Source organism: Centruroides vittatus, unplaced genomic scaffold (genome assembly GCF_030686945.1).
Source record: "Centruroides vittatus isolate TY-2023 unplaced genomic scaffold, ASM3068694v2 contig_751, whole genome shotgun sequence".
Lineage (NCBI taxonomy): Eukaryota > Metazoa > Arthropoda > Arachnida > Scorpiones > Buthidae > Centruroides > Centruroides vittatus.
In genome coordinates, this window is record NW_027122488.1 from 761,828 (window position 1) to 785,022 (window position 23,195).

The window sequence follows — 23,195 nt, forward strand, 5'->3', positions numbered from 1 at the left end:
TCTAATCTGCACTTTCACTCCGCATCACCCTATACTAAATTTGGTCGAGACTTTCCCAATAGTTCTTTTGACGGATAACTGAACGTCTACTCTTTTGCAAAGGATGATTGTAATTAAAGTTCTAAATTTATGATCATTAGTGTTATTCTCTACAAAGAATACAAAATCAAGACGTGTCACTATTTCTGTAATAAATTTTATTTTACTTCTGTACAGCTGTAATTTTGAAATATTTACAAATAATTGTAAATGATTCTTGTATAATATGAATACTTTTAAATTGGAAAAGCGTATTTACTCAATGAAATATTAATACGTCGACTGCATCTCGAGATAATTCTATCCGAATTATTGATGTTATTTTTCGTAAGAGCTAAGAAAAATATAAAATGATAAATTTTAATGGCTTAATATAAAATTTATTTTAACACACAACTTTATCACAGTGCATTATATATATATTATATAAACATATTTTTGAACATTTTATGTCAAAATATTATTTTTGAATATTTAATATAAATTTATTTACAGATTATTTGTACTAAAATATTTAACAACAATAACGAGGCAAGAATATAATTTACAAGTACAAAAATAATTTTTTTAGATCTTCTCATATGAGAGATTTCTCATAATTTGACGTATTGCAAAATTTTATTACAAAGCACACAAATATTATTATATATTATACATTATACATTTGTGTAAAATGATAATTGAATCATTGGTTGGAAAAATATTTAATATTTTAAACCGGAAAGGGTAAGCGTTTTTCTCATTTGAAAAAAACAGTTTAATGAAACGAGTGCATATTATTTCTATTTACGGTACGTTTGGAATTTTAAATATAATGCACAGGAATGAATGCAAATTTAATACACACGAGTCTTACAAAAAATTCTCGGAGTTCAGAAAATATCACAGATTTTTATGCACTAGTCAAATTTTAAATCTATGGTATGGCATACGTAATTGCAAGGATGCGATTTATTTAAAATTTTGTGGAATTTTAAGAATGCATTTCGATCCTTTTCTCTAGTTCGATCTAATAATATATATTAGAAATACAGAATTTTAGTTTTATTTATTAAAACTTTCCAAATTAATTTTTCTTTTCCAACAAATAATTCAACTATTGTTTAAAATATGAAATTTCCATTATTTTTCAATGATAAATCTTTAATAAATTGAGTTAAAACAATCTTATTTATTAATTATATATACACATTTATATAAATTCATTATATTATAAACTTTTTCAAGAGAATTTAGAATAAATAACTTGTAGTAAAATTTTTAAAAGAAATTATTCTAAAGATGACTAGGGTTAACAAATTTATATATATAATATTTCTTTAGCTTTTTTTTTATCACAATCTAAATTAATTTTTATGTTAAAATGTTTATATCATCAATTAAATTTAATTTGTGGGCACATTGAAGAATTAACAAAAAGCAAGTTAAGGCAATATATTATTTGATTTCTAGTAGGATAATCTGATTTACAAAAAAGTATTTTTCGAAGCTGACATATTTATTAAAGTGTACGTCGTATGCAAACTAAGTAAAAAAATTTACTTTTTGCTTTTATACCTAAAATCCAACAGCAAATATTATTTGTTGCATATCTATTAATGTGTGTTTCTTTACAAAAACTGTTAAAATTACTTTGAAATTTGTTTGTAAACAGTTTGTTTGTAATTTTAACAGTTTTTTTAAGACAATAGTCATTATTATTATTATTAATGCTCATATTGTGTAATTAATTAATTATCATTAAGGACAAGAAGCATTATAAGAATGTCTGTGAGAAGCTTACTTTATTTAAGGACACGTTAAGTCTAGGAGGAGTTCACAACTCCTTAAATAAGCAAGCTTCTAGCAGACATTCTTATAATACTTATTGTTACGAGTTTATCCGGTCGACCACTAGAGTATTGTATGCTAGTTAATGTTCAGTCGGTAAAATTTTGAAAAAGCCAGGCGAAATACTAATCGTCAACTTGGCAGACAAGAAAGAATTAAACACCATCTAGAATTAGAAACACACTTTATATACTTTTAAAGTAAAGCTTGTTTTGAACATCGTCTGCTCTAAGATTCCTGTAAGTGTATAATTATCATATATAGTAAGAAAAAATATTTTTTTGTCTTTGCAGCTTTAATAGTTTATTTTGAAACAACAAAAAAATGGTGGAAATTTCCACTATTTATTAAGGGACAGTTCATTATTTAACTGATAAATTAAAAAAAAAAACTACATTTCTGCCTCAAATACCAACAAAATCCACAAGATGTAATAATGGAATTACATTTAAGAAAAAAAATATATATATATATATATATATAATTTATATTTTTACAAAAAGTTATAATATTGTGAAAGTCATCTGTATTGATATGTTATATATATCCTTCAATTAACGAGATTAGTTTGAATAACAATCATAGTTCTGGTATACATAATTTCTAAGTCTATATACAGAGTTATTCATAATAATATTTTAGGAAAACATAAATAACTAACTATAACAATTTTTTTAACATCTGGTAAACGTTTCATGTATAATAAGCGTATAAAACAAAAATATATAATAATCTTTTCTTTTTACAGTATGTAAATTGCCAGCATTTGCTAATATACAAAGCAGTACAGTTCTTAATTTTGTTGCTCTGACAAAAAGTGGCGAATAATGGTAAAATGGTAGAAAGTTTGATGCATTGCTTTTTACAAGTCGCACAGTCCTCCATTGGGGTCCCCTTCTGAAACTTTCTCCAGTATGCCGTTGACGAATTCCGTCGTGCGTCCGGCCACTCTTGTGGGGTCTGAAACATTTATAATTGCATCTTACTTCTCAATACATGAAGATAAAAGTTAAATTTTTAGTTCAATTTATATAAAGTGTAACTAATATAAATTGTGTGACAACAGATGGGAACTCTTAACAATTTTATAGCAAGAGTGTCCAAAGTGTGTGTGTTACCTTTAATGGAATTTTGAGCCATTGTAGAACCCTAGCAAAAAAAAATGGAACTATTTTTGAAACTGTCGAAGTAATTTAAAATTTTGTAAGCACATTTAATTTTAGACACCCTGGAGATAGATCAATAATGCTTCTTAACCTTCTGAATAAGCACGATTTCTACACTGAATTTGAGGCGGTAGCTTTTAAGTCCCGTTTAAATGTACTGTACAAGAAACGCAACAACATTTTTCCTATTTGAATCAATCATATAGAGCAATGGTTCCCAACCTTTTTTCATTAGCATACCCCCCGTGGCATTTCCAACTTCCTAATGAGCAATATATGCGCAAATCTTGCACTGCCTGTTTGTAGAGAGTGTCACCATTTTGAATTTTATTTTGACTCCGTTCTCAGTCCTCCGAGTACCTACAAGTCTGGTTTTTTTATGCGTGAATGATTTAGTCACCTAATAGTCACTCTGTGCCAAATTGCAACTTCTGACATGTACTCCTTCATACCTCTAAGCTGGTAAGACAGAGGGGCAGTACAATTTTATAAACAAGACATAATTTTTAATTAATTTATTTTATTGACAAGACTATCGCTTGTAGAGAAAATCTGGAGAAACTAGCTATGTCCTTTTCCTTGCTAACAATAAAAAATACTTTTTTCAAACAACATGTGAGGATATTGTTGAGAGGAGATGATGATAACTGTAACATACCCCACCATCAAAAGTCCATAGCATTATCACTAATCACGTATAATGGTATCCCCACTACCATTGACTAACTCCACAATATTTATTGATCTGTTACGCTGCAGATTGTACAATGCAAGTTTTTATTTCTATTTCTGCATTTTGAAATGTATAACAAACTTTGTGATTATTGCAAGGAACATTTTTTACCTAATAATTTTTTAATACTATTAACTTGTGATACATAATAGTTTTATATTATTTTTTCTGTACCCCCAAACAACCTATTGCCTACCCCCAGATTCGGAATCGCTGATATAGAGTTTCGAAAAGCTTATATTTTATTTAATACAGATTTACAACTGTCTGAGGAGGGTCCATAGATGGTCAAAACAGCAAATAAAATAAAACAGAGTTCTAAAAATTTTCCTATTCATCAACAATATGGAGGTCTACAAACAGTGTTGTGTTTCTTGTAACAATAAGATTCATATATGTATGGACATGTCAATTTGTAATTATATGATATTATTTTAGTATAAATTCAAACTATAAAATTCCAAAATGAAATGTTTCAAACATTCGATGATGTTATTTATAAAATTTTTTAAATATAATACAGGGTTTATCCAATAAGTGTCAGGACTGAAGTCATAAAAAGAAATTTATTGAAGATATATTTTGAAGATTATTAACTCACTGTACATATGGCACTGCTGCCAGTGCTTTTTTCAGTCTTTATACACCCCTCTGGAAGTTGGCAACCACAAATCTGTTCAGATACCCCATTGTTTCAGGACAATTGAGGCAGTTCAAGCGGCTTCAATGTCTTGTCACCTGTCCAAAAAATTTAAATTGGTCTCCAAACATTCCAACAGTTCATGACAAATCGTCACACAGTGTTCCTTCTGCTCGTCTGACAAAACCTCCATCATGAACTTCACTCACATCTTCTGCATTTGCAAATCATCAGTCACAATTAAATGCACAGTGGATTTTGCTAAATTTAACTCCTATCAACAAACATTTAACTGGCAATCGGAGTTCAAAAGTTCTTGCACTTTGGCCACATTTTCATCGGTTCAGGTTGTTGTTGAACATCCAGTGCATTGTTTGTCTTCCCAGCCATCTTTGAATTTTTTATGCCATTCAAAAACATGTGTTCTAGACATGACTTTGTCCTTGTAAGCCTCACGGATCATATCAAAAGTTTCCAGAGAAGATTTGTTCAATTTAATGCAAAATTTGTTGGTAAAATGTTGCTTGATGGTTCACTGCATCTTGACTCTCGGTATGAGCACTAAACACACTTTCACTTTGGGTGCAATCTGTACACTCCAAAGGCTCAGAGACAACTGAGCTGGGTCTCATAGCTTACGTGATATCCCCACATCAATCCCGCCCTCCACCCCTTCCCACTGGCAGGAAAAAATCAGTCCCGATACTTATTGGACAAACTCTATATACAAAAAAATACATTTGAAAATGTATTTTTTTTTGTATACAATGTATTTTATATATTAATGATAAACTGAGCACATAAAATAAAAATACAGGATTCTTATTGTGCACTTTAATCATACTGGAAAGGCATAGACATACAAATAATCAATCAATCAATCAATCTGTGGGCTTATCAAAGAATGACTACCAAGTATTAGATAGGAATTCTGAGTTTATGGTTAATGTGGCTTTAAACGTCTCTAATGTTTCAAGCATTCTTAAGTGATCTTCATCATAGACTAATTTTATTATTTTTGCTTCATTTAGATTCACAGTGATCATTGTGTGGTTTGAAACTGAAGCAGGTTTATAAATTTAAAACATTTGTTGGAGAAGTGTTTTTGATTTTACAAATGCATGATAATTATAAACATAACTACATAATGTATTACAAATTTGCATGGAATTAGACAAATAAAACTGAAATACTATTTAATATAATTCCATGCCAAATTAGATATACAGCTGACCCTTGATAATCCGACAGGTATGGGACCAAATGGGGTGTCGGATTACCGAAAGTGATTACATATTTGGCATTGTTTTGCTAGCAGTAGCCTACAATAATCCTACATTTTATGAGTAAAATGCTGCCTAGGTTAATATGGAAATGAAACACCCATTTCAGTTAACTAAAACATGTTTATTAAAAAAAATATGGAAGCCAATAAATGTACATACAGTATGTATAGGCATAAATAATACAGTACGTACAGAACTGCTCATAGAAAACACAAGAAATGTGTGTCATCGTGTAAGAATTGGGTGGGGAGATTCATGTCGCGACATCCTACTGTGCAAGCAGACACGTAACGACGGACTACGGTGACCTTGACGGGAGGTGCGTCGGACTACCGAGCTTATCGAATTACAAAAGTGTCAGATTATCAAGGGTCAGCTGTATACATCTAGTATTATATTTGTATTGTTGAAAGACCGTTCATTAAAAAAAAGATTTTATTGTCATCTGACAATGTATACATCTAGTATTATAACAAACAAAAATTTTATGAAAACATCATTGATTTTTTTAATGAAAGGAAAATGTCAAAGGAAAGCATTTAGTCTAGAAAGAGGAATATTTATTACATTAAACAGTTAATTCCCAATGATCACATGACTGGAAAATCAATAGGAAGATCTTGATTGATAGAAACTGAACCCAGTTACTTTACAAATGAATAAGAATAATGAATTTAATGTTTCAAATAGTAAGATCAGAATCAAAGAAATTAATGACTGATTTAACAATACAATGGAAACATTTTCAATTTTGCTTGTCACTTTTCCTTCTATCAGTGAGCACTACTTTTTCTGGACAAATATTTCATTACTATAAAAATTGTAAATCTAGCAAATTTCAATTTCTTTCTTCATAATAGCAAAAAGAGACTTGAGTGACTGATTGATTAATTAATATTGGCACATTTTAGGGTATTTAGATGGCTTCTATTATATCCATTATAGGCAAATCTGATCCAGATTGCCATTTCTATAATAGTAATTTATCATCTGATAAATAAAATTTAAAAATAATTCTTACCATGTAAACTTAGTACTTTTTCAACTTTTTGAGTTAGAGACGACTGTTTACTTCCTTCTAATGTTTCTTTCAGTAATGGTTTTATTTCTTCTATTAAGACCAATAAATTATCTAACAAACCAATGGATAAGTTATGATTATATTTTATTATACAAATTTTATTCATTTTAACTGAATAGAAATGCATAAACTTACAATGTTCTTTCTGTAAACCATATAGTTTTAATTTATTGGCTTCATGTTGAGCTTTCTTCTTCAATCTACATACTCTAAAAAAACAAATTATATTTAATCAAGATAAAATAAAAATTAAGAAAAGAACTACAATTAAAAATACTATTATGTTAGACTATTCTAAAGATCCATGTTATTCCATTTGCCATTCAATAATTATAACTTTATTACTTAAAGTAGTATATAATATTTTATTCAGTATCCTTTAAATAATTTTATAATACATAAATAAAATATTTTTGAAACTTATTTCATGTAATAGGACTGCATTTTTCAAATTGCAGTTCTGTACTTTCCTACTCTCATCCATCTGTCCTCCATTAATCTTGAGAACAGAGTTAGATAGATGAAAATCAAGACCGAGACAGCGGCCCCAATTAACTGTATACGATCTTCCAATATGGACTGGAAGTTCATACATAGATAATATTTTAATTTAACAATAAAAAGTCATTAAAAAATTGCAGTCCAGCATTGTGACAATGTCATAATAAGTACCAGTAATTGCTTGTTTAAGTATATAGATGTTTTCTTTTGTAAGTATTTCAGATTCACAAAATTGCAATTAAAAAAATAAGATAAATTACCTATGCCGACTTTGTAAAAACAAATGCTATCATTAATTTAAAAGTGTTATTATTTAGTTAATGAATTAAAATATGTAACATAAAAGTTAACAAATATCAAAATATTCCTATTCAACATTTATCACGTTTGTAGTTTAAGTCAAAAAGTTTCAACAAATGATCTCAACTTGACTGACTGACAGACCTATTTTACTATTTGATTACTAATTACTTAACTTGAAGTTTTTGTTTTACTTGTTTCTATAACATTAGATGTGCAAAATTATATAACTGATAAAATAATGCTTTATAAGAAATTTGTGTTTATAAATACAAAGAATAAAGAGTAAATGTTAATTATATAATAGTTCTATCATAAAAAAAGACAATATATTACATAAACAAACATCACAAAATCCGATAAATCTGTAAAGCCAAACAACCACCGGATTACATCGGGCTACTTTTTTGCAATTATACAAGGTGTTTCAAAAAGAGTCATCAAATTTTAAAAAATCATAAATATTCAGCTTTTAATCCAAATGATGTACAGTTAGAAAGAAAAAATTCTCAAGTTTTATGTGGTTACCAATTGGCAACACCACACGCTTCATTCCTCTGTCACCTCCATATTTTCAAGATGGCAACTGGACAACAGAAAACTGGCTTTTCCCACAGTTAAAGACGGATTCGGATGACTTCATTTTCCAGCAGGATGAGGCACCACCACACTAGAGCCTGGAAGTTCGAGAATTTTTGAATACACAGATTCCCCAACGATGGATCAGTCGCATGGGACCTAATGATTCAGCTTTACATAACTGGCCACCTTGGTTGGCAGACTTCACTGTTTGCGATTTTTTTTCTTGTGGGGTACAAAAGACTCCAATTATTTGCCTCCTCTTCCAGCTACAGTAGTCAAACTCTGAAACCGCACAACAGCAGTGGATCCAAACATGCTCGCAGAAGTTTGGGACAAATTTCATTACCATTTGAACATGTGCCATGCATCCAAATATGGGCATATTGAGCACCTATGATTTAGTATGTAAAAAAAAACTTTAGTCCTATAATATAAAAGTAATCTTATCTTCAAGTGTGTATCCAATTTAAAATGCTTATATTATGAAAAGTAATGAAGATGATTCTTTTTGAAACACCCAGTATTTTAATTAATTATTAAGTAATTCATCACTAGAGGGAAGTGCTCTCTCTTATTAAATCAAATAAGATATGGTGCCTAACTCCTTCCTCTAGTGACAAATTACTTAGTAATTAATTGAAATATAATTGTGGAAAAGTAGTCCGATGTAATCTGGGAGTTGTTTGGCTGGACAATATATTACTGTAATGCAATTCAATATATGAAGTGCATCTCATTCCAAATTGCATCTTATCCCATTTTTAAAAGTTTTAGTAATCAGATGGAACAGATGGTACAATGTAGAAAACTAAAAATAAAATATTTTTATTGTTAAAAATTTTTACACATTGGTTTATGGGTATAAGCCAATGTTAGCATTGTCAAATTTCAAGCTTTAATTTTCAGTATTCAGTAAAAATTTTAAAGTGAAAGTGGATAAAAATATGAACATGCATCATTCCAGTGTAAAGAAACAACTCTTGTGTGATGCAAGCAGCATGTGAATCAGCTTATTGTGCAGTAGGACACCATTTTGTTGTTTAGCCTGTTCACGTTGTCTTCACCATAAACAGAAACAAATTACTAATGGATTTCAGTAGTAATTTCTTCTTTCTTGCAAATAAATCAAATCACCAAAGAAACCTTGCACTTGATGGGATTACAAATTGACATGATCATTTTAAACACACTGCAAGTATAACAATGATACAATTAAAGTCAAGTCACTTCTGTCACGTAATTCAGACTCAAATGACAGTGCAAAAAACTGAAAAATAATTTTCCTTGGATTTCTACTGGTCTTGTATCTTTACTTTCTGAATATACCTCATATATATAAATAATTTGTTTAATTAATCCATATATGTAAAACAACAGTTATTAACAGTTTCTCTGATTGGATTTAAGAAATTTTACAAACAAGAGCTAACCAAAAAAAAATTTTTATATAATATATATTATTACTGAAGACTATAGAGTGGTGACCAGTAATATGAAAATAAAATGTTTTTGTTTCAACTCACCTAAAGTAATGTTATGATTCAGATATATGCTGTGTATCATTGGAAAGGTGAGTTAAGACATTGTGATTACTGTGTTGAAATTTGTCCCAGTTTGGATATGTCAACTGAATTAGAAGTTGAAATTGTTTACCAAAACAGTAAGGAATACAGACTAACTTGGGTAGCCATTATTTTCTAATACAAAAGCACATCTCTTAGGCATGCTGTTAATTAATTATCTTCCATAACTCTTCTGTTTTGATGACATGACATCAAATGGCAATTATAGCCTTAATGTTCTTTTAGATCAGGGATGGGCAATCTTTTTCTATGTAAGGGCCGCATACAAGAGAAAAGAGGAAAAAAAAATGCTGGTAAATCACAATTATTCACTCATATATAATTATAAATTAGCATGGGTAAACTTAATTTAGCTTCTGGAACTGATGTAAACATAATATATCTAAAATATTTGGTTAAATATCAATCACTGCTAATTTTAAATTAGTTTTGATGTGTCTGTTAGCCGGTTTCTTGTTTTAATTTTTACTAAGTTCATTGCAGAAAAGCTATTCACAAACATAAGTTGTAGAAAATAACATTTGAATTTTTGCTGCATACTTCCTTAATCTGGAAAATTGATATATGTATTCATATTTTATGTGAGGTGGGCCGCAAAAAATATTCCTACAGGCTGCAGGTTGCCCATCCCTGTTTTAGATGATGAGTTTTGTTTATGAATCTTTTTCTTTAAATTCATCCAAAGATTTTCAATAGGGTCTGTCTTGTACAGGCCACTGAAGATATTCGCTTTTGCATGAGCCAATCTGTCACCAACTTTGACAAGGAGCATTGTTATTCTGGAAGATAAAATTCTGCAAACCCAAGTCTCATACAGACAATAATATTTAGGACTCCAAAATGTCTACATATTTAGTCCCATTCAATGTGCCAATATAGTGGCTGAAATACAGGAAAAAAACATAACTGTACTGTACATAAGCTGCATCCAACCAGAATCAAGCATCCATCTCATAACTTTTACCAGTTCAATGACACAAAATTATTCTCTTTGTGAATAGAGATATTTACAGTTGTTTTTATCACTGAAAATTTCATTTTTCCATTCATCAAAAGTTCTTGCAGACTTTTGCCCAAGCATGTCTTCTAAATCATTCAGGTGAGGTTTTCTTGCAGCTTTCTGTCCAATAAGATCTTTTTCTAACCATCTATGAATAACAGTATGCATAGATACATTGCCAGACCTTTCTTATATCTATTTCTGTTTTAAACCTCAATGCTAAGAAATGCCAAACCAACATTTAATCACCATATTCAGTAGACAGAAAAAGAAAAGTTCAATCACCAATGCGTTTCCCGGAGATCTATTATTGATTCAACTAAAGTGACCGCTTCTCTGGATTTGATTCAGTCTTCAGGTTTCTGCGACTCATTTCCAGGTCTTATAAATTTTTGATCTTGTTATTCCTTTTTACAGTATTTGTCTTTTTTTCCCCCTATGCATGTACACAGGGCCATTAACAGAGCTGGGAAAGTTTTCACCAGGTCCAGAGAAAACTCAAGAACTACTATGGGCTATCATATTTTTACTAACAAATAAATCTTTAAGACTGCTATTTATTAATAAATATGTATTTCTCTCTTTTTTTTTTTGAACGTATAAAAGGGCTCATACATGAAGTCCATGGAGAGCATGTAAATATGCAATAACTCCTAAGGATTAAGTTCAATTTGTTTTGCATATTCATGTTATATGTTTTGAAATTTGTTAAATCATTACCTCAACTATAGCTAGCAGTTTATGTTCAAGTTATGGGTATGTGTTTAGATTTAATTCATTTCTGCATTAAAACAAAAGAAGATATGCAGGTGGCATAGAAAACTGCTTTACCTTTTAAATTGCAGAATAATGAAACTTTACCCTCTGCACTGGGTCCCCTAATATATTTGATCATCTCTGTTTCTATATTCAGGTTTACTCCAGCCTCATTGAGTGAAGATCAGTATAAAAGACCAATAGTTATGTGATCTATTGAATGTGGCTATGGTCACACAATCATCAGAGTGCAATGGTGGTTACATGTATGAAGCTATGTAAACCCAAAGATTATTTTAGAGGTGACTATCCTAGTTTCTAATGAATCTTTTAACAGTACACAATTTTTAAGTATGTCACGAAATAATATATATAAAGTTTGAGACTGATTCTTTATTTTGTGACATACTGGTATCTTTTTATATTTGTATTACTTCATATCATAGAATCTTTTATTAAATATATACATAAATTGTATAATTATCTGTAAAATAATTCTGATGTCAATATTAGTTAGTTTTCACTCATGAAAGGTTGTCTCTTTTATGAGGAACTTTATTTCAATTTATATAAATCAAACTGTTAAATTTTTTTTTGTTGGCACAAATTGCTATTATTATTCATATTAGAATTTTGTATTCATGCATACAAAATTCTATAAAGGACCAATTCTAATATTTTGTAAGTTGTGACTGTATGAGATGTACTACATACAGTATATAATAAATAAATATATATAAAATTAAGGAATGCAATTGATTGTATTCTTTTTGTTTTATTGTTTATAACAGAGCATTACAAATAGTGAAAATTATAGAATATTTGTAATAGAATATGGCATGCAGAGAGAGAGTGTTATTGTGGAAACCACAATAACACTTTCTCTCTGCATGCCATATCAGAAATCCTGACGCCAGTGAGCACCTGGCGCAGCTTAATACGTGGTTAGTAAGGCGCCAAGGTGTGTCCTGGGGAAGTTACAACCAAAGCGGTTCCCCATTGCCTTCTCTGGTGCACGATGTTATGTGAGGGAAAATGCCTTCCGGGAAGTCTACCACAATAACTATGTTGTAATAAAAACCAAACCTTTTAATCAGCAAAAAGAGTACTGAACAAGTATTTTTGATCCTTACAGGATCATCTTCAGGTTACACAAATATCAAACTTATTCCATTCCAGACTATCATAAATAAAAACACAAAAAATTTATAAACTGTAAGACATCATATACTCACTGTTCGTTCCTGTATCTAATAAATTAACACTCATTTTTTTTGATAACTTCCTTACATAAGCAGTGCATCAATGTCAAAGACCTGATTATTGGTTGCTTCTAAATTTGGATTTATTCTAATGATTTCACCCTCCTATTCTCCAACTCTAATAATTTTAGCACCTCCTCCCTAATTTTGTTATTGGAATGAGTGGTAAATGCTACTAAATACTGTGCTATATTTGTATTTATTCCATTCCATATTCTTTACCATAAGTTTGATTTTTGCATAACCTGAAGATGATCCTGCAAGGATCAAAAGTGCTTGTTCATTAAATTCTTGTTGCTGGTTAAAAGGTTTGAAATGCATTTGAATCTGAACAAGAAAAATAACAACTTTTTGTTTTAAAATGTGCATATATTTTTTTTTTATAAGTTAAAATATGCATATTTGTAGGTAAATAAAAGTAAATTTTATTTATGTACAAATATAATAAAAGCTCTTTTGCTTTTGATATTAAATAGTTTTTTAAATCATATTTTTTTAAATTAAAGTAATAATGATAATATATTAATAATTTTATTTTTTGGTAATTTAATTTTATTAGACTATATTATAGTCTAATAAAATTAAGTATTAATATGAGAATCAAAAATGTAATGACTTATATTCATTAACTCTAATGAAATACAAAATTAATTTTTGATTTCACGTACACAACATCTAATTTTTCATCTTTCTATCACCTGTAATACATCAGCGATTATTATTTTGATGACATATCTCTAAAGCATTTTGTAAATATTTGTCAAAGCATAAATTTATATATGTTTAATTACAAATCTACTTTATCTCTAAATCTATTTCTATTAAGAATTTACAGAGAAACATCAGTCTTCTCAGAATTAATTTATGACAGTGATCTGTTAGTGAGCTATTAGAAATATCAAAATAAAATGTAGATTCATAGAATATAAAAAAAAAAACAAGAAAATAGAAAAAATATATATATTTTAGTAAAAATGTTTGATTATGTCAAATAAATTTAGTTACTGTTTAACAAATATTCTAGAATTATTCACAATCAGATTTAATTAATCTACAACTGATTATGCAATAGTAAACTGTTTGAAAAATATAACCACAAACAAGCAACTCATAATACTTAGTAATGTAATGTTAACTTTTGATCATGTAACATCATGAATCACTGATAATTCATAGCTGGGATCACCAATGATTCATTTATATTTAAAAACTGATTTGTTTTTTGTTTGTATGATAAACTTATAATTAAAAATTACATAAAGCATATCACAGTTAAGTAATTTTCTTAAAATTATCATGTTTTTTTTCATATTAATAAATGTAAAAAAAAAATACAGTCAAAATGTATTTAAAAAAACTTTCATTTTATCAATTTAATCATCCCATCAGTTATCAATTCAGCCTTTAATTTGATTTCTTAATTCAGTTTTATTCAACCCCTATATTTTGACAATAGAATTACTAAACAATAACCAACCCCATTCATTAGAATTTCCAAACTCTCTAAAATTTTTAAAATTCTGCCATATGGTCCAAACAAATTATTTCCAATATTTTTTGTGTGTTTTCTGTGATAAGGATGTGTTATGAGACATCCCCACTGTAAAGCACATTGCCGAACCCTTCATAATAATCTAATTGAAACTCTAGGTTTGATTGCGTTTATAACATCTCGCTTTTTCAAACAATTCAGTTTGTGAACAAAATTTTGGACCAATGCTCCAGTTGTTGAACAAGCTACTTGGCAAGAGCAGGCCACATATGGTCAACTACTTATGCATCCTTTGTTAAAGAAAGTCAACGCCCCAACCAATCAACGATCGGACTATCCAATTCAAAAGTTAGTGGCACCGAGATTTGATTTGCATCATTAGACACGACGACACAAATCATTAACAATATTGCTATTTAAATTAGATTTCAATGAGCATGTGAGAAAGATACTATTTCCATTTTTTAGTACATGCCACAGTCAAATTGAAATCAAATTAATGAATAAAAACCACTTTAATTGACATTCACATAATATAAATGGTATCCATGAATGTGTGTTTAAATATGCTTACATTATTAATAAATTTTTGTTATTTAATTTATTATATTATATATTATAATATTAATATTTATTAATACTTGGTATCCAGTTAATAAAATAATAATTAAAATTCTCTCCTTCACATTGAAACCAAAATTAAAATCGAAATCAAATCAAATCAGTTGAAACATTATATTTCAGAAAGTGTGAATAAAGTAATTGTTGTCCATCTTGATTGAGTTAGAGTTAGAGTTAAGTCTCTGTTTATAACACTTCTTTGTAAAGTGTTAGTTTCAGTTTTGGTTGTGGTGACAGAACATTTTGCTTTTAAAATTATATATATATATATGTTACAGTAAAAACCCGATTTTTAGTTAAAATGCATTTTAACTAGTTGAAACTAGTTTTTACTGGATGTCATTGTTAAAACTAGAATTTACTGCTAGTCAAAAATGAATTTGAGTTAAAACTAGTTTTAACTAGACAAAACGGGTTTTAGCAAAATGGCTTAGTAAAAACTGTTTCGACCAAGGTCATTCAGCTAACACGTTCCTATAGTGTATGACAAATTTCGTATTGCTTTAACCCTTTTTCCCCGACATCTTGTTTATGTTTATTTTGTGATCTCTCCTAAGGCAATATAGGTCAGTCAGGCGATATTATTTTAAAACTTCTTTAAAAATCAAATTATCATTATATCTATATGAAAAAAATCACTTACATTTATTAATATCTTTAGTTTTAAATACGATATTTTTAAATATATTTTATTAGAAAAATTTATAAGAAAAAAAAATAATGTATATCAGAACTGACACACAAACTTGATAATTTGTAACATTTTGTGAAAATTAACATTGTCTAGTTACATAGTTGTTTGCTGGCACTGAGCCAGAAAGACATAGAATATTGTTTTGTACAATTCGATATAACACTTATGCATGTATGTTTATTAGTTGTGAAATTATCGCACATTATATCAAACATTTGTTTGAAATCAAAATTTTATACTGCTATCAACTAATATAATAAATTATTATATTTTATTCACTTCATATCGAACAAGATTATATCTGTTGTTAATAAATTTTACAAATATCGATATTTACCAAAGTAACGATGAATCGGTACCCTCGAAGTTTTGCTTAAAAAGCCAGAGTACCGATCAATCAGTGCCTTCAGGGACAAAGGGTTAATTAATGTTAATAACACAGATGTGTGACCAATATTTTCAATAAATAAATATTGTATTAAATAATACAAATGTTTTAATCCCAATCATCACTTTATTTATTTCTCCCAAACATATTTATGTAGCTAAAATTAGTTTTAACTAATGTTAAAAGTTAAAACTAGTTTTATCTAAAATCAAAACATGTACAGCAGTAAATTCTAGTTTTAACTAGACAAAACAGGTTTTAACAATGACATCCAGTAAAAACTAGTTTTAACTAAAAATGGGTTTTTAACTATATATATATATTAGGATAGATATAGATGGTGATATATTGCATTTGTAGGCATTTTTATGCATGAAATACAAACTAAAAAAAAAAGCTTTGTTTTAGGGTTGAGAATGGATTAATCCATTTTATATTGTTTATGGGAAAGTTTGTTTTGGTTTGAAAACAAATTGGTTTCTGAACAACTTATAGGAATGATTTAAATTTGAAAACAGAGGTGTGATGTGTATTATTTTATTGTATGAATGAGAGAGTCCTGTTTGATGACCAAATTTCAAAAGGCTATTTTTGGTAATCATTACTATAGATAAACATCTAATAGTGACAGAAATTTGTGAATTTTCCAATTGTTAGTTATTGACAAATTCTATATATTTATATGAATATAAATGTCCTAACCTGTATAATTTGTTTTGTTTGGACAATTTGAAATAACTATGGCAAGTGGTTACATAATAGGCTTATATAACTAAAGAAATTTTTAACAATCAAAAGTCTTATATAATTAATATACTAACTATTCATTTTATTGTAATTAAATGTATTAATAAGCTTTGCTAAATTATTATAAATTTTAAAATTAATTTACAAATTAGACATTTACTCCTAATTATAATTAAAATTTATTTCTTAGTTAATATAATGGAAAAAAAAACCTAAAGAAATGGTTTTGGTTAGAGAAGATTATGATGCAGAAAGAATGTGCAAAGGAAATGTGAATATATGTGGTATATTAAAGATCACACAAGTTGCCAACTGTTGTCAAAACTTGTCCGTCTTTTATGAGAAGCCATATGTTATCAGCTTGTGATATGTCAGAAGTGTGAATTGTTATTCCTTTAAAACATGTTGAAAATATTCGATTGTTACAAATGCAGTAAGTTCTCTATTTTATACCCAATATTTGGTTGGACTCAATTTTCTTGGGAAAAAAGCCAGTGTTGCTCCTTGGTGTTGATAATTTACAGCTCTTATTGCAGTGTCTGAGACATCCAATATAAAGTTGTAGCAGAAGCCTTCAGAAATGCCAGAGTAGCCAACTCTGCCAGATTAGTTTTTAAAAGCTGCCTGGGCTTGTTGAGACCATTTGATGCTGTAGTTGTTGCAGATTTGTTTGCTTTTGAGGAGACTGCACTATGTTGCTTGATGCTTAGCTGCAGATGAATCAGTGATAAAAGTTAAATAATGTGAAGAAGCACCTGAAGTTCTTATTAGTTGTAGGTTAAGGAAAGTTCTGAATGGTGACAACCTTATGGGAAAGAGGAAAAACACCAAATTGGAAATCTGGTGATTACAAAGGTCAGAAAGACCAAGCACATACTTAGATTATTTCAATACCAAATTCACTGAAACATTGAAATAAATTCAGAGATACTCTAGGTTTTCTTTTGGTGATGATGCAACTAGAACATTGTTAAAGTATGGAACACAGAAATCAAGTCTTCCCAGAACTTTCTGTATGAAATGTTGGAAAGTCAGTGCAGCATTGTATTTATGAGCTTTGGTTTCTGCAAACTCAGAGAGTGTGCTGAATGGTGTTATGATGGATATCTTTGGCATATCTTTCTTCATAGATAATGGAAATTTGTACCTCACAAGAGCATACACCAAAAATAGACTTTTTGCTCAGCACTTGCATGCAATCTTGGATATGCAGAACTAACAACCCACCAGTAGCCAAGTGGTTCCATTCCCTGAACACTGGGAGTTCTGTCGTGGGCTTGTGCCTTGCCAGGACAGGCTGGCCACATGAAGTTTTCCGGGTTTTCCACATCTGTAATGCCTAAATAGGGGTCAGTTACCCTTAAAAAGACTTCCTGGAAGGCATCCCCCCTAGGCAGATCACCCAAGTGTTGTGTTGCCATAACTTAATAAAACAAACGAACAAACAAATAGAACTAGGCATCAATAATTGACACATGGTTTCTAGTCACATTTTTCTTCTGGGTCAGGCATAGGAACATAGCTTAGATGCAATGGGAGGCCCCTGGTCTCGATATAGTGACAGACAAGATGAGATAACTGCTATCAGACGAAAATTTACAAATGAATTATATAATGAGTAAATTTCTGAAGACAAAGTCTGCCAAAATTTACTCATAATATAATTGCTATCGAACGAAAATTTAAATATGAAAGTTCTACAATGTATCGTCACCAGAGGGCAGCTTTTTTAAAAATCTACATTTTCCAGCACTCATTTCTAGTAGATAAAAGCCATAACACCACCAAGAAGGTATGGATGGAAGAAAGTAAGACATCTGTATGTCACCAGTTCCTTTTTTAAAATTTTTGTAATTTTAATTGGATGTATTTTTTGTGTTTTAAAAGGACTTTTTAGCTTTTGGTGACCAGTAGCCTAAAAAGAAAGGTCAGTCATCACGAAAGTGTGTAGTCTGGAAGACAAAGTAAATAAATGGTAGTCCCTTTTGGGCAGACTTTGTCTTCAGAAATTTATTCATTTGAATGAACTGTTGTATCTGTAAAGACAGTACAGCAACTTGCCTCTCTAAACAATTGACTGCTGCAGCCTTACTGTTGCTTTCTATTGATGACATCAACTGTATGAATGCTGATATGTTGTTCACTTCATCAACTCTGTCTGTCATGCCAGCCAGTTTTTGGAGTCCTCCATTCCATACAAAGTATCTGTTGTATGGGAGTAGGAAGGCACTGCAGTCAAGGACTAACAAATGTTCAGTCATATGATTGCTTGTCAGTGCATTCATGTGAATAAAGTAACCGTGAGGAACACTGATCCCCAGCTCTAACTACTGAAATATCAATTGCAATTGCAAGTTGTTTGGAATTGGCAAACTGGATGATTAAAATGTTGCTTAAGAGTACTGTATTTGTCCCTTGTGGGGATTGGGTATGAGGTCACTTTTGTGGGTCACTTTGTTTTATATAATGCCACTACAGAGTTAAGACTTACAGCTGTATTTCCAGATTTAGAAAACTGTACCTTGATCTGGGACAAACCAAAGTGCTGGATTTTAAAAACACACATTTTAATAAAAATTGCAAGTACTTTCAATAATTTGTGGTTATTGTTATCAGGCAATGAAATCGAATACAATTTTAAACTTAGGAATAGAACAAAACATATAACGGGCTTTTTTAAAAAATATAAAGACAGGTGACTAATTTTTCAAATATTTGAAAAGCTAAAACAGACTAAGATAAAATTAAAAATAAGGTTTACATGAAATTATCAACAACACTAGAAATCCCCAAGTGTAAACTTATATGTGATACTCTACAGACTGAATTATTTAAATAATGCTATCCATAGTTGCGGAATATTGACAGTACAGGAATTACACAGAGATAAAGATGAGATATAAAGACTTTCCCATATGAACAAAGTCCTTTTGTCATCGCACCGCCTCAGTAACCTAGCATTGGCCCAAAGCAGCATATAGCCGTGCTCTAGTATTCTTTTTCAAGCTCAGTTGTAGGTCTATTATGTGCAATGTCATCTTGATTGCAATATCATCATGACAATCAAGTGGCTGCTTATCTTTGGTTGTTATATATTAGTGAATCACTAAATCAAGGGTCGCTATAAGCAAGTCTATTGTCTAGCATTCAAAATAAATAAGGTTATTACAATATATTTATTTTATAATGAAATAAGTGTTATCAATCTGATTTAAATATTTTAAAAAAACATATGATGTTATTCCCAAAAAATTAGCACAATAATTTCTTACATGTAACCTGTAGATTATGTTTTAAAGTCAATTTGAAAACAGATCAAGCTGTGTTAATTTCTTACATACAACTTGCAAAAACTGTTTTTGCAGGTTGTATGTAAGAAATTACTATAAATATATTTTTTCATATCAGATGCACTAGCCTATTGCTTTAGAGTTAATGAACACTCCATACTTCATTAACATAATTTTATGAAAAACTACATAAAATTTAACAACCACTTGAATTAATAAAATTTTCTCTTCTTTTTCCATTATTATCCAATCATTAATCTTGCATAAAGTAACAATTCTATTGTAGTTTTAAAGCTGATATTACAATATTCTGTAATTGTTTTGAATAATTATTTTAATCTGTATTATTATGCTTTTGTGATTAAAAAAATCTCTCTCTTGTTATATTACACCATCACATTGCAACAATTTCATTTAGCTATTATCTTTTACTATTATCTTAGCTATTAAAAAATAAGTAATGAACAGAAATAGTACCATAATTAGTCAGTTATATCATTCGTATTTCATTATTTCCATTGTAACATATTTCATATTTTATTTAAAAAACTTACTACTATTAACAATATCACTATTATTTCGTTAAAATATAATTTTAAATATATTTTAATATATTAATATAAAGAACTATGATAGAATTATAACATAGAACTGATATGTATTCAATTTACAGCTTTCCAGATTCTGAAGTACAATGGATTTGATAGTGAAAGTATATTATTATGAAGGGAGCTTTAACTTGTTTATTTCATTATAATAATAGTGTGTGTGGATATAACATTTATATTTTTGTCAGTGAATATGCTAACAATTAATGCAGACAAATAAAAATTTTTATAAGAACTTTCTGAACTCCATTATTCCACAACATAAAATACAAGAAATCACAATGTATCTCTAAACTGATGAGAAAATTAATATAGCACTATGTACTGAATATGAAAACAAAGTAGCACAATAAAGAATCAAGCTATTTAAGACTAAATAAGTTAAGTAATTTGGCTAGAGGTAGATGATTAAGCTGGCATCTCATGTTAAATTTGATAACTAGAAATAAATAAATTTAATTTTGAATATTCTGGAAAAAATTATTGGTTTGGAGTGAGACTCAAACCCACAACTTCTGCTCACCATGCAGATGTACTGTCAGTTATGCTACCTGGACCACCATCTGATCTTTGCTTTGCTTAATATTTAAATTAACCAATTGGTTGTAAATATTGTTATGTATTGAGCAAAAAAATTGTAAAATGTAAATAAAATATACAATAAAATCAGTTATTTTAAAATTAAAACAATGTAATTTTTCAATGTACAGTGGAATCTGTTTATTGTAATCACTCAAGGATTTTCTATACTGGTGATAATTAATATATAATATTAAATGGAGTAAGTAAATAGGACTACAATTATTGGGAATTCTGGTAATATTGAAATTGATATGAACATTAAAAACACTTGCTAAAATGATTAAAATATGTACAACTTGAAGATTTATTAATTAATTCATCCATTGTTGTTTGCAGTATTGTCATTAACAACAGAGTAATTGAACTAAAAATGTCAATAATTTAAGTTACTTTACTGTGGCTAAATTACTAAATAAAGAAAATAATGATTAAAACTAGCAACATTTAAAATTTAAAATGCTGATTAAGACTGATAACAATTGTTCATAATGAATTCATATACCAAGGCTAATAATGCAAAAATATAACTTAAAAATGTCTGTTTACCTGAAAATAATAATAACTATAACCAAATTCAGATTACAATAAGCAAAGCTTTTTATAAGTTTATTTTTAATTTATATGTTTTGGGATAATGACTGATAACAACATCCTGGATATTTTTAATAATAAGCAGATTCCAATATATTTAACATGGAACATTCACTAGAGAGAGACTTTTTCAATTCAATGTACTCTATTTGGAGTTTCATAAAGAAAATGAAATATCTCAAGTAGAATTTAAAAAAGTATTAGTGATTAGATGGACTTTATAATAGCAAACTAAAATAAAGGTAATCTCAAAATAATAATTGTATTTACCTAGATGCCAATTTATTCTTTTCTCGACGTGATTTGGGTCTTGTGTTGAAAGGCTGATCAATTGTTGGTTCTAAATCGTTTATAACTTTAGTAAGTTTCTTCAATTCTAAACCAATGGAATACAATTTATGTGGATTTGGTGTTAAATCATTTCCATCACCTCTACGAGCCTTTCCTGCATGTTTTACACCATCTAGATGATACTGCATATTAAACACAGGATCACTGGCTTTACTCAGAATATATGGATTTAGAATATTTGATTGTTCTAAGGCTATTTTTGGGCCTTTAGGACCTTTAGATTGAATATTGTATTGCCAAAAGTATCTTTTCTTTTTCTTAGTATCTGAGAATTTTTGTCTGGATTCCATTATAGGATACCATGATGTATATCCATATTTATCTCCATCTCCAGAATCTACAAATAGATGTTTAATACTTTATACAACTGGAGCTTTATGATCTAAAAATATTTTGTATACCATATTTTCCGGTGTATGATGACTGGCATATAAGATGACCCCAGACTTTTACAGTTAAAATATAGAGTTTGGGAGATACTTGCCCTATAAGACGACCCCCGACTTTTGGGAAGATTTTCCTGGGTTAAAAAGTCGTCTTATACACTGGAAAATACAGTATATAAAATATATAGCCTATTACTAAATATAAAGAATAAATACATTTTAAATATTAATAGAATAGAAATTTTAACTTAAAATAATATAATATTTTGTAAATGAGAAAGATATAGTAATTTTTAAAGACTAAGTATTACAAACTTTTTACACAAAGCTATAGTACTTATATAGTACTTTTATTAAATTAGTTGTCATTTCTGTGTAATACAATAATGATGCTAGTTTCATTGAAAGGTAAGATGATGTTGACTCTGATGCTAATTTAATTTTGGATAAAATGAGAAATAAAAATTTTCCTTATTACAAAATACAAATCACACTTAACTTAACAAAGTACACATTATACAAAGTACAGTAGAGCATCGATTATCTGACCCCCGATCAACCGTCACATCGGTTAACCGACCGCGTTCTAGTCGGCAAATTCAAATGTCCGCTAGTGATGCGGCACTACAATATTTGGCTATGTCTTGGCTACTTTAATATTATTTTTGTTAAATGTTTGTGTGTTT

At 29.2% G+C, this 23,195-nt stretch overlaps 1 protein-coding gene across 1 annotated transcript in view; it reads right to left on the bottom strand.

Moving 5' to 3' along the window:
• Positions 1-457: 457 nt before the first annotated feature.
• The window catches only part of LOC136981312 (CREB3 regulatory factor-like), a 55,331-nt gene continuing 32,593 nt past the window's right edge, over positions 458-23,195 (bottom strand). Inside the window, exons 4-7 of the mRNA XM_067277611.1 lie at positions 22,043-22,460; positions 6,911-6,984; positions 6,716-6,826; positions 458-2,829 (exon numbers count right to left, since the gene is read on the bottom strand). Coding sequence (XP_067133712.1) covers positions 2,732-2,829; positions 6,716-6,826; positions 6,911-6,984; positions 22,043-22,460 — 701 coding nt within the window. The 3' untranslated portion in view covers positions 458-2,731. The remainder of the gene's footprint in view (positions 2,830-6,715; positions 6,827-6,910; positions 6,985-22,042; positions 22,461-23,195) is intronic.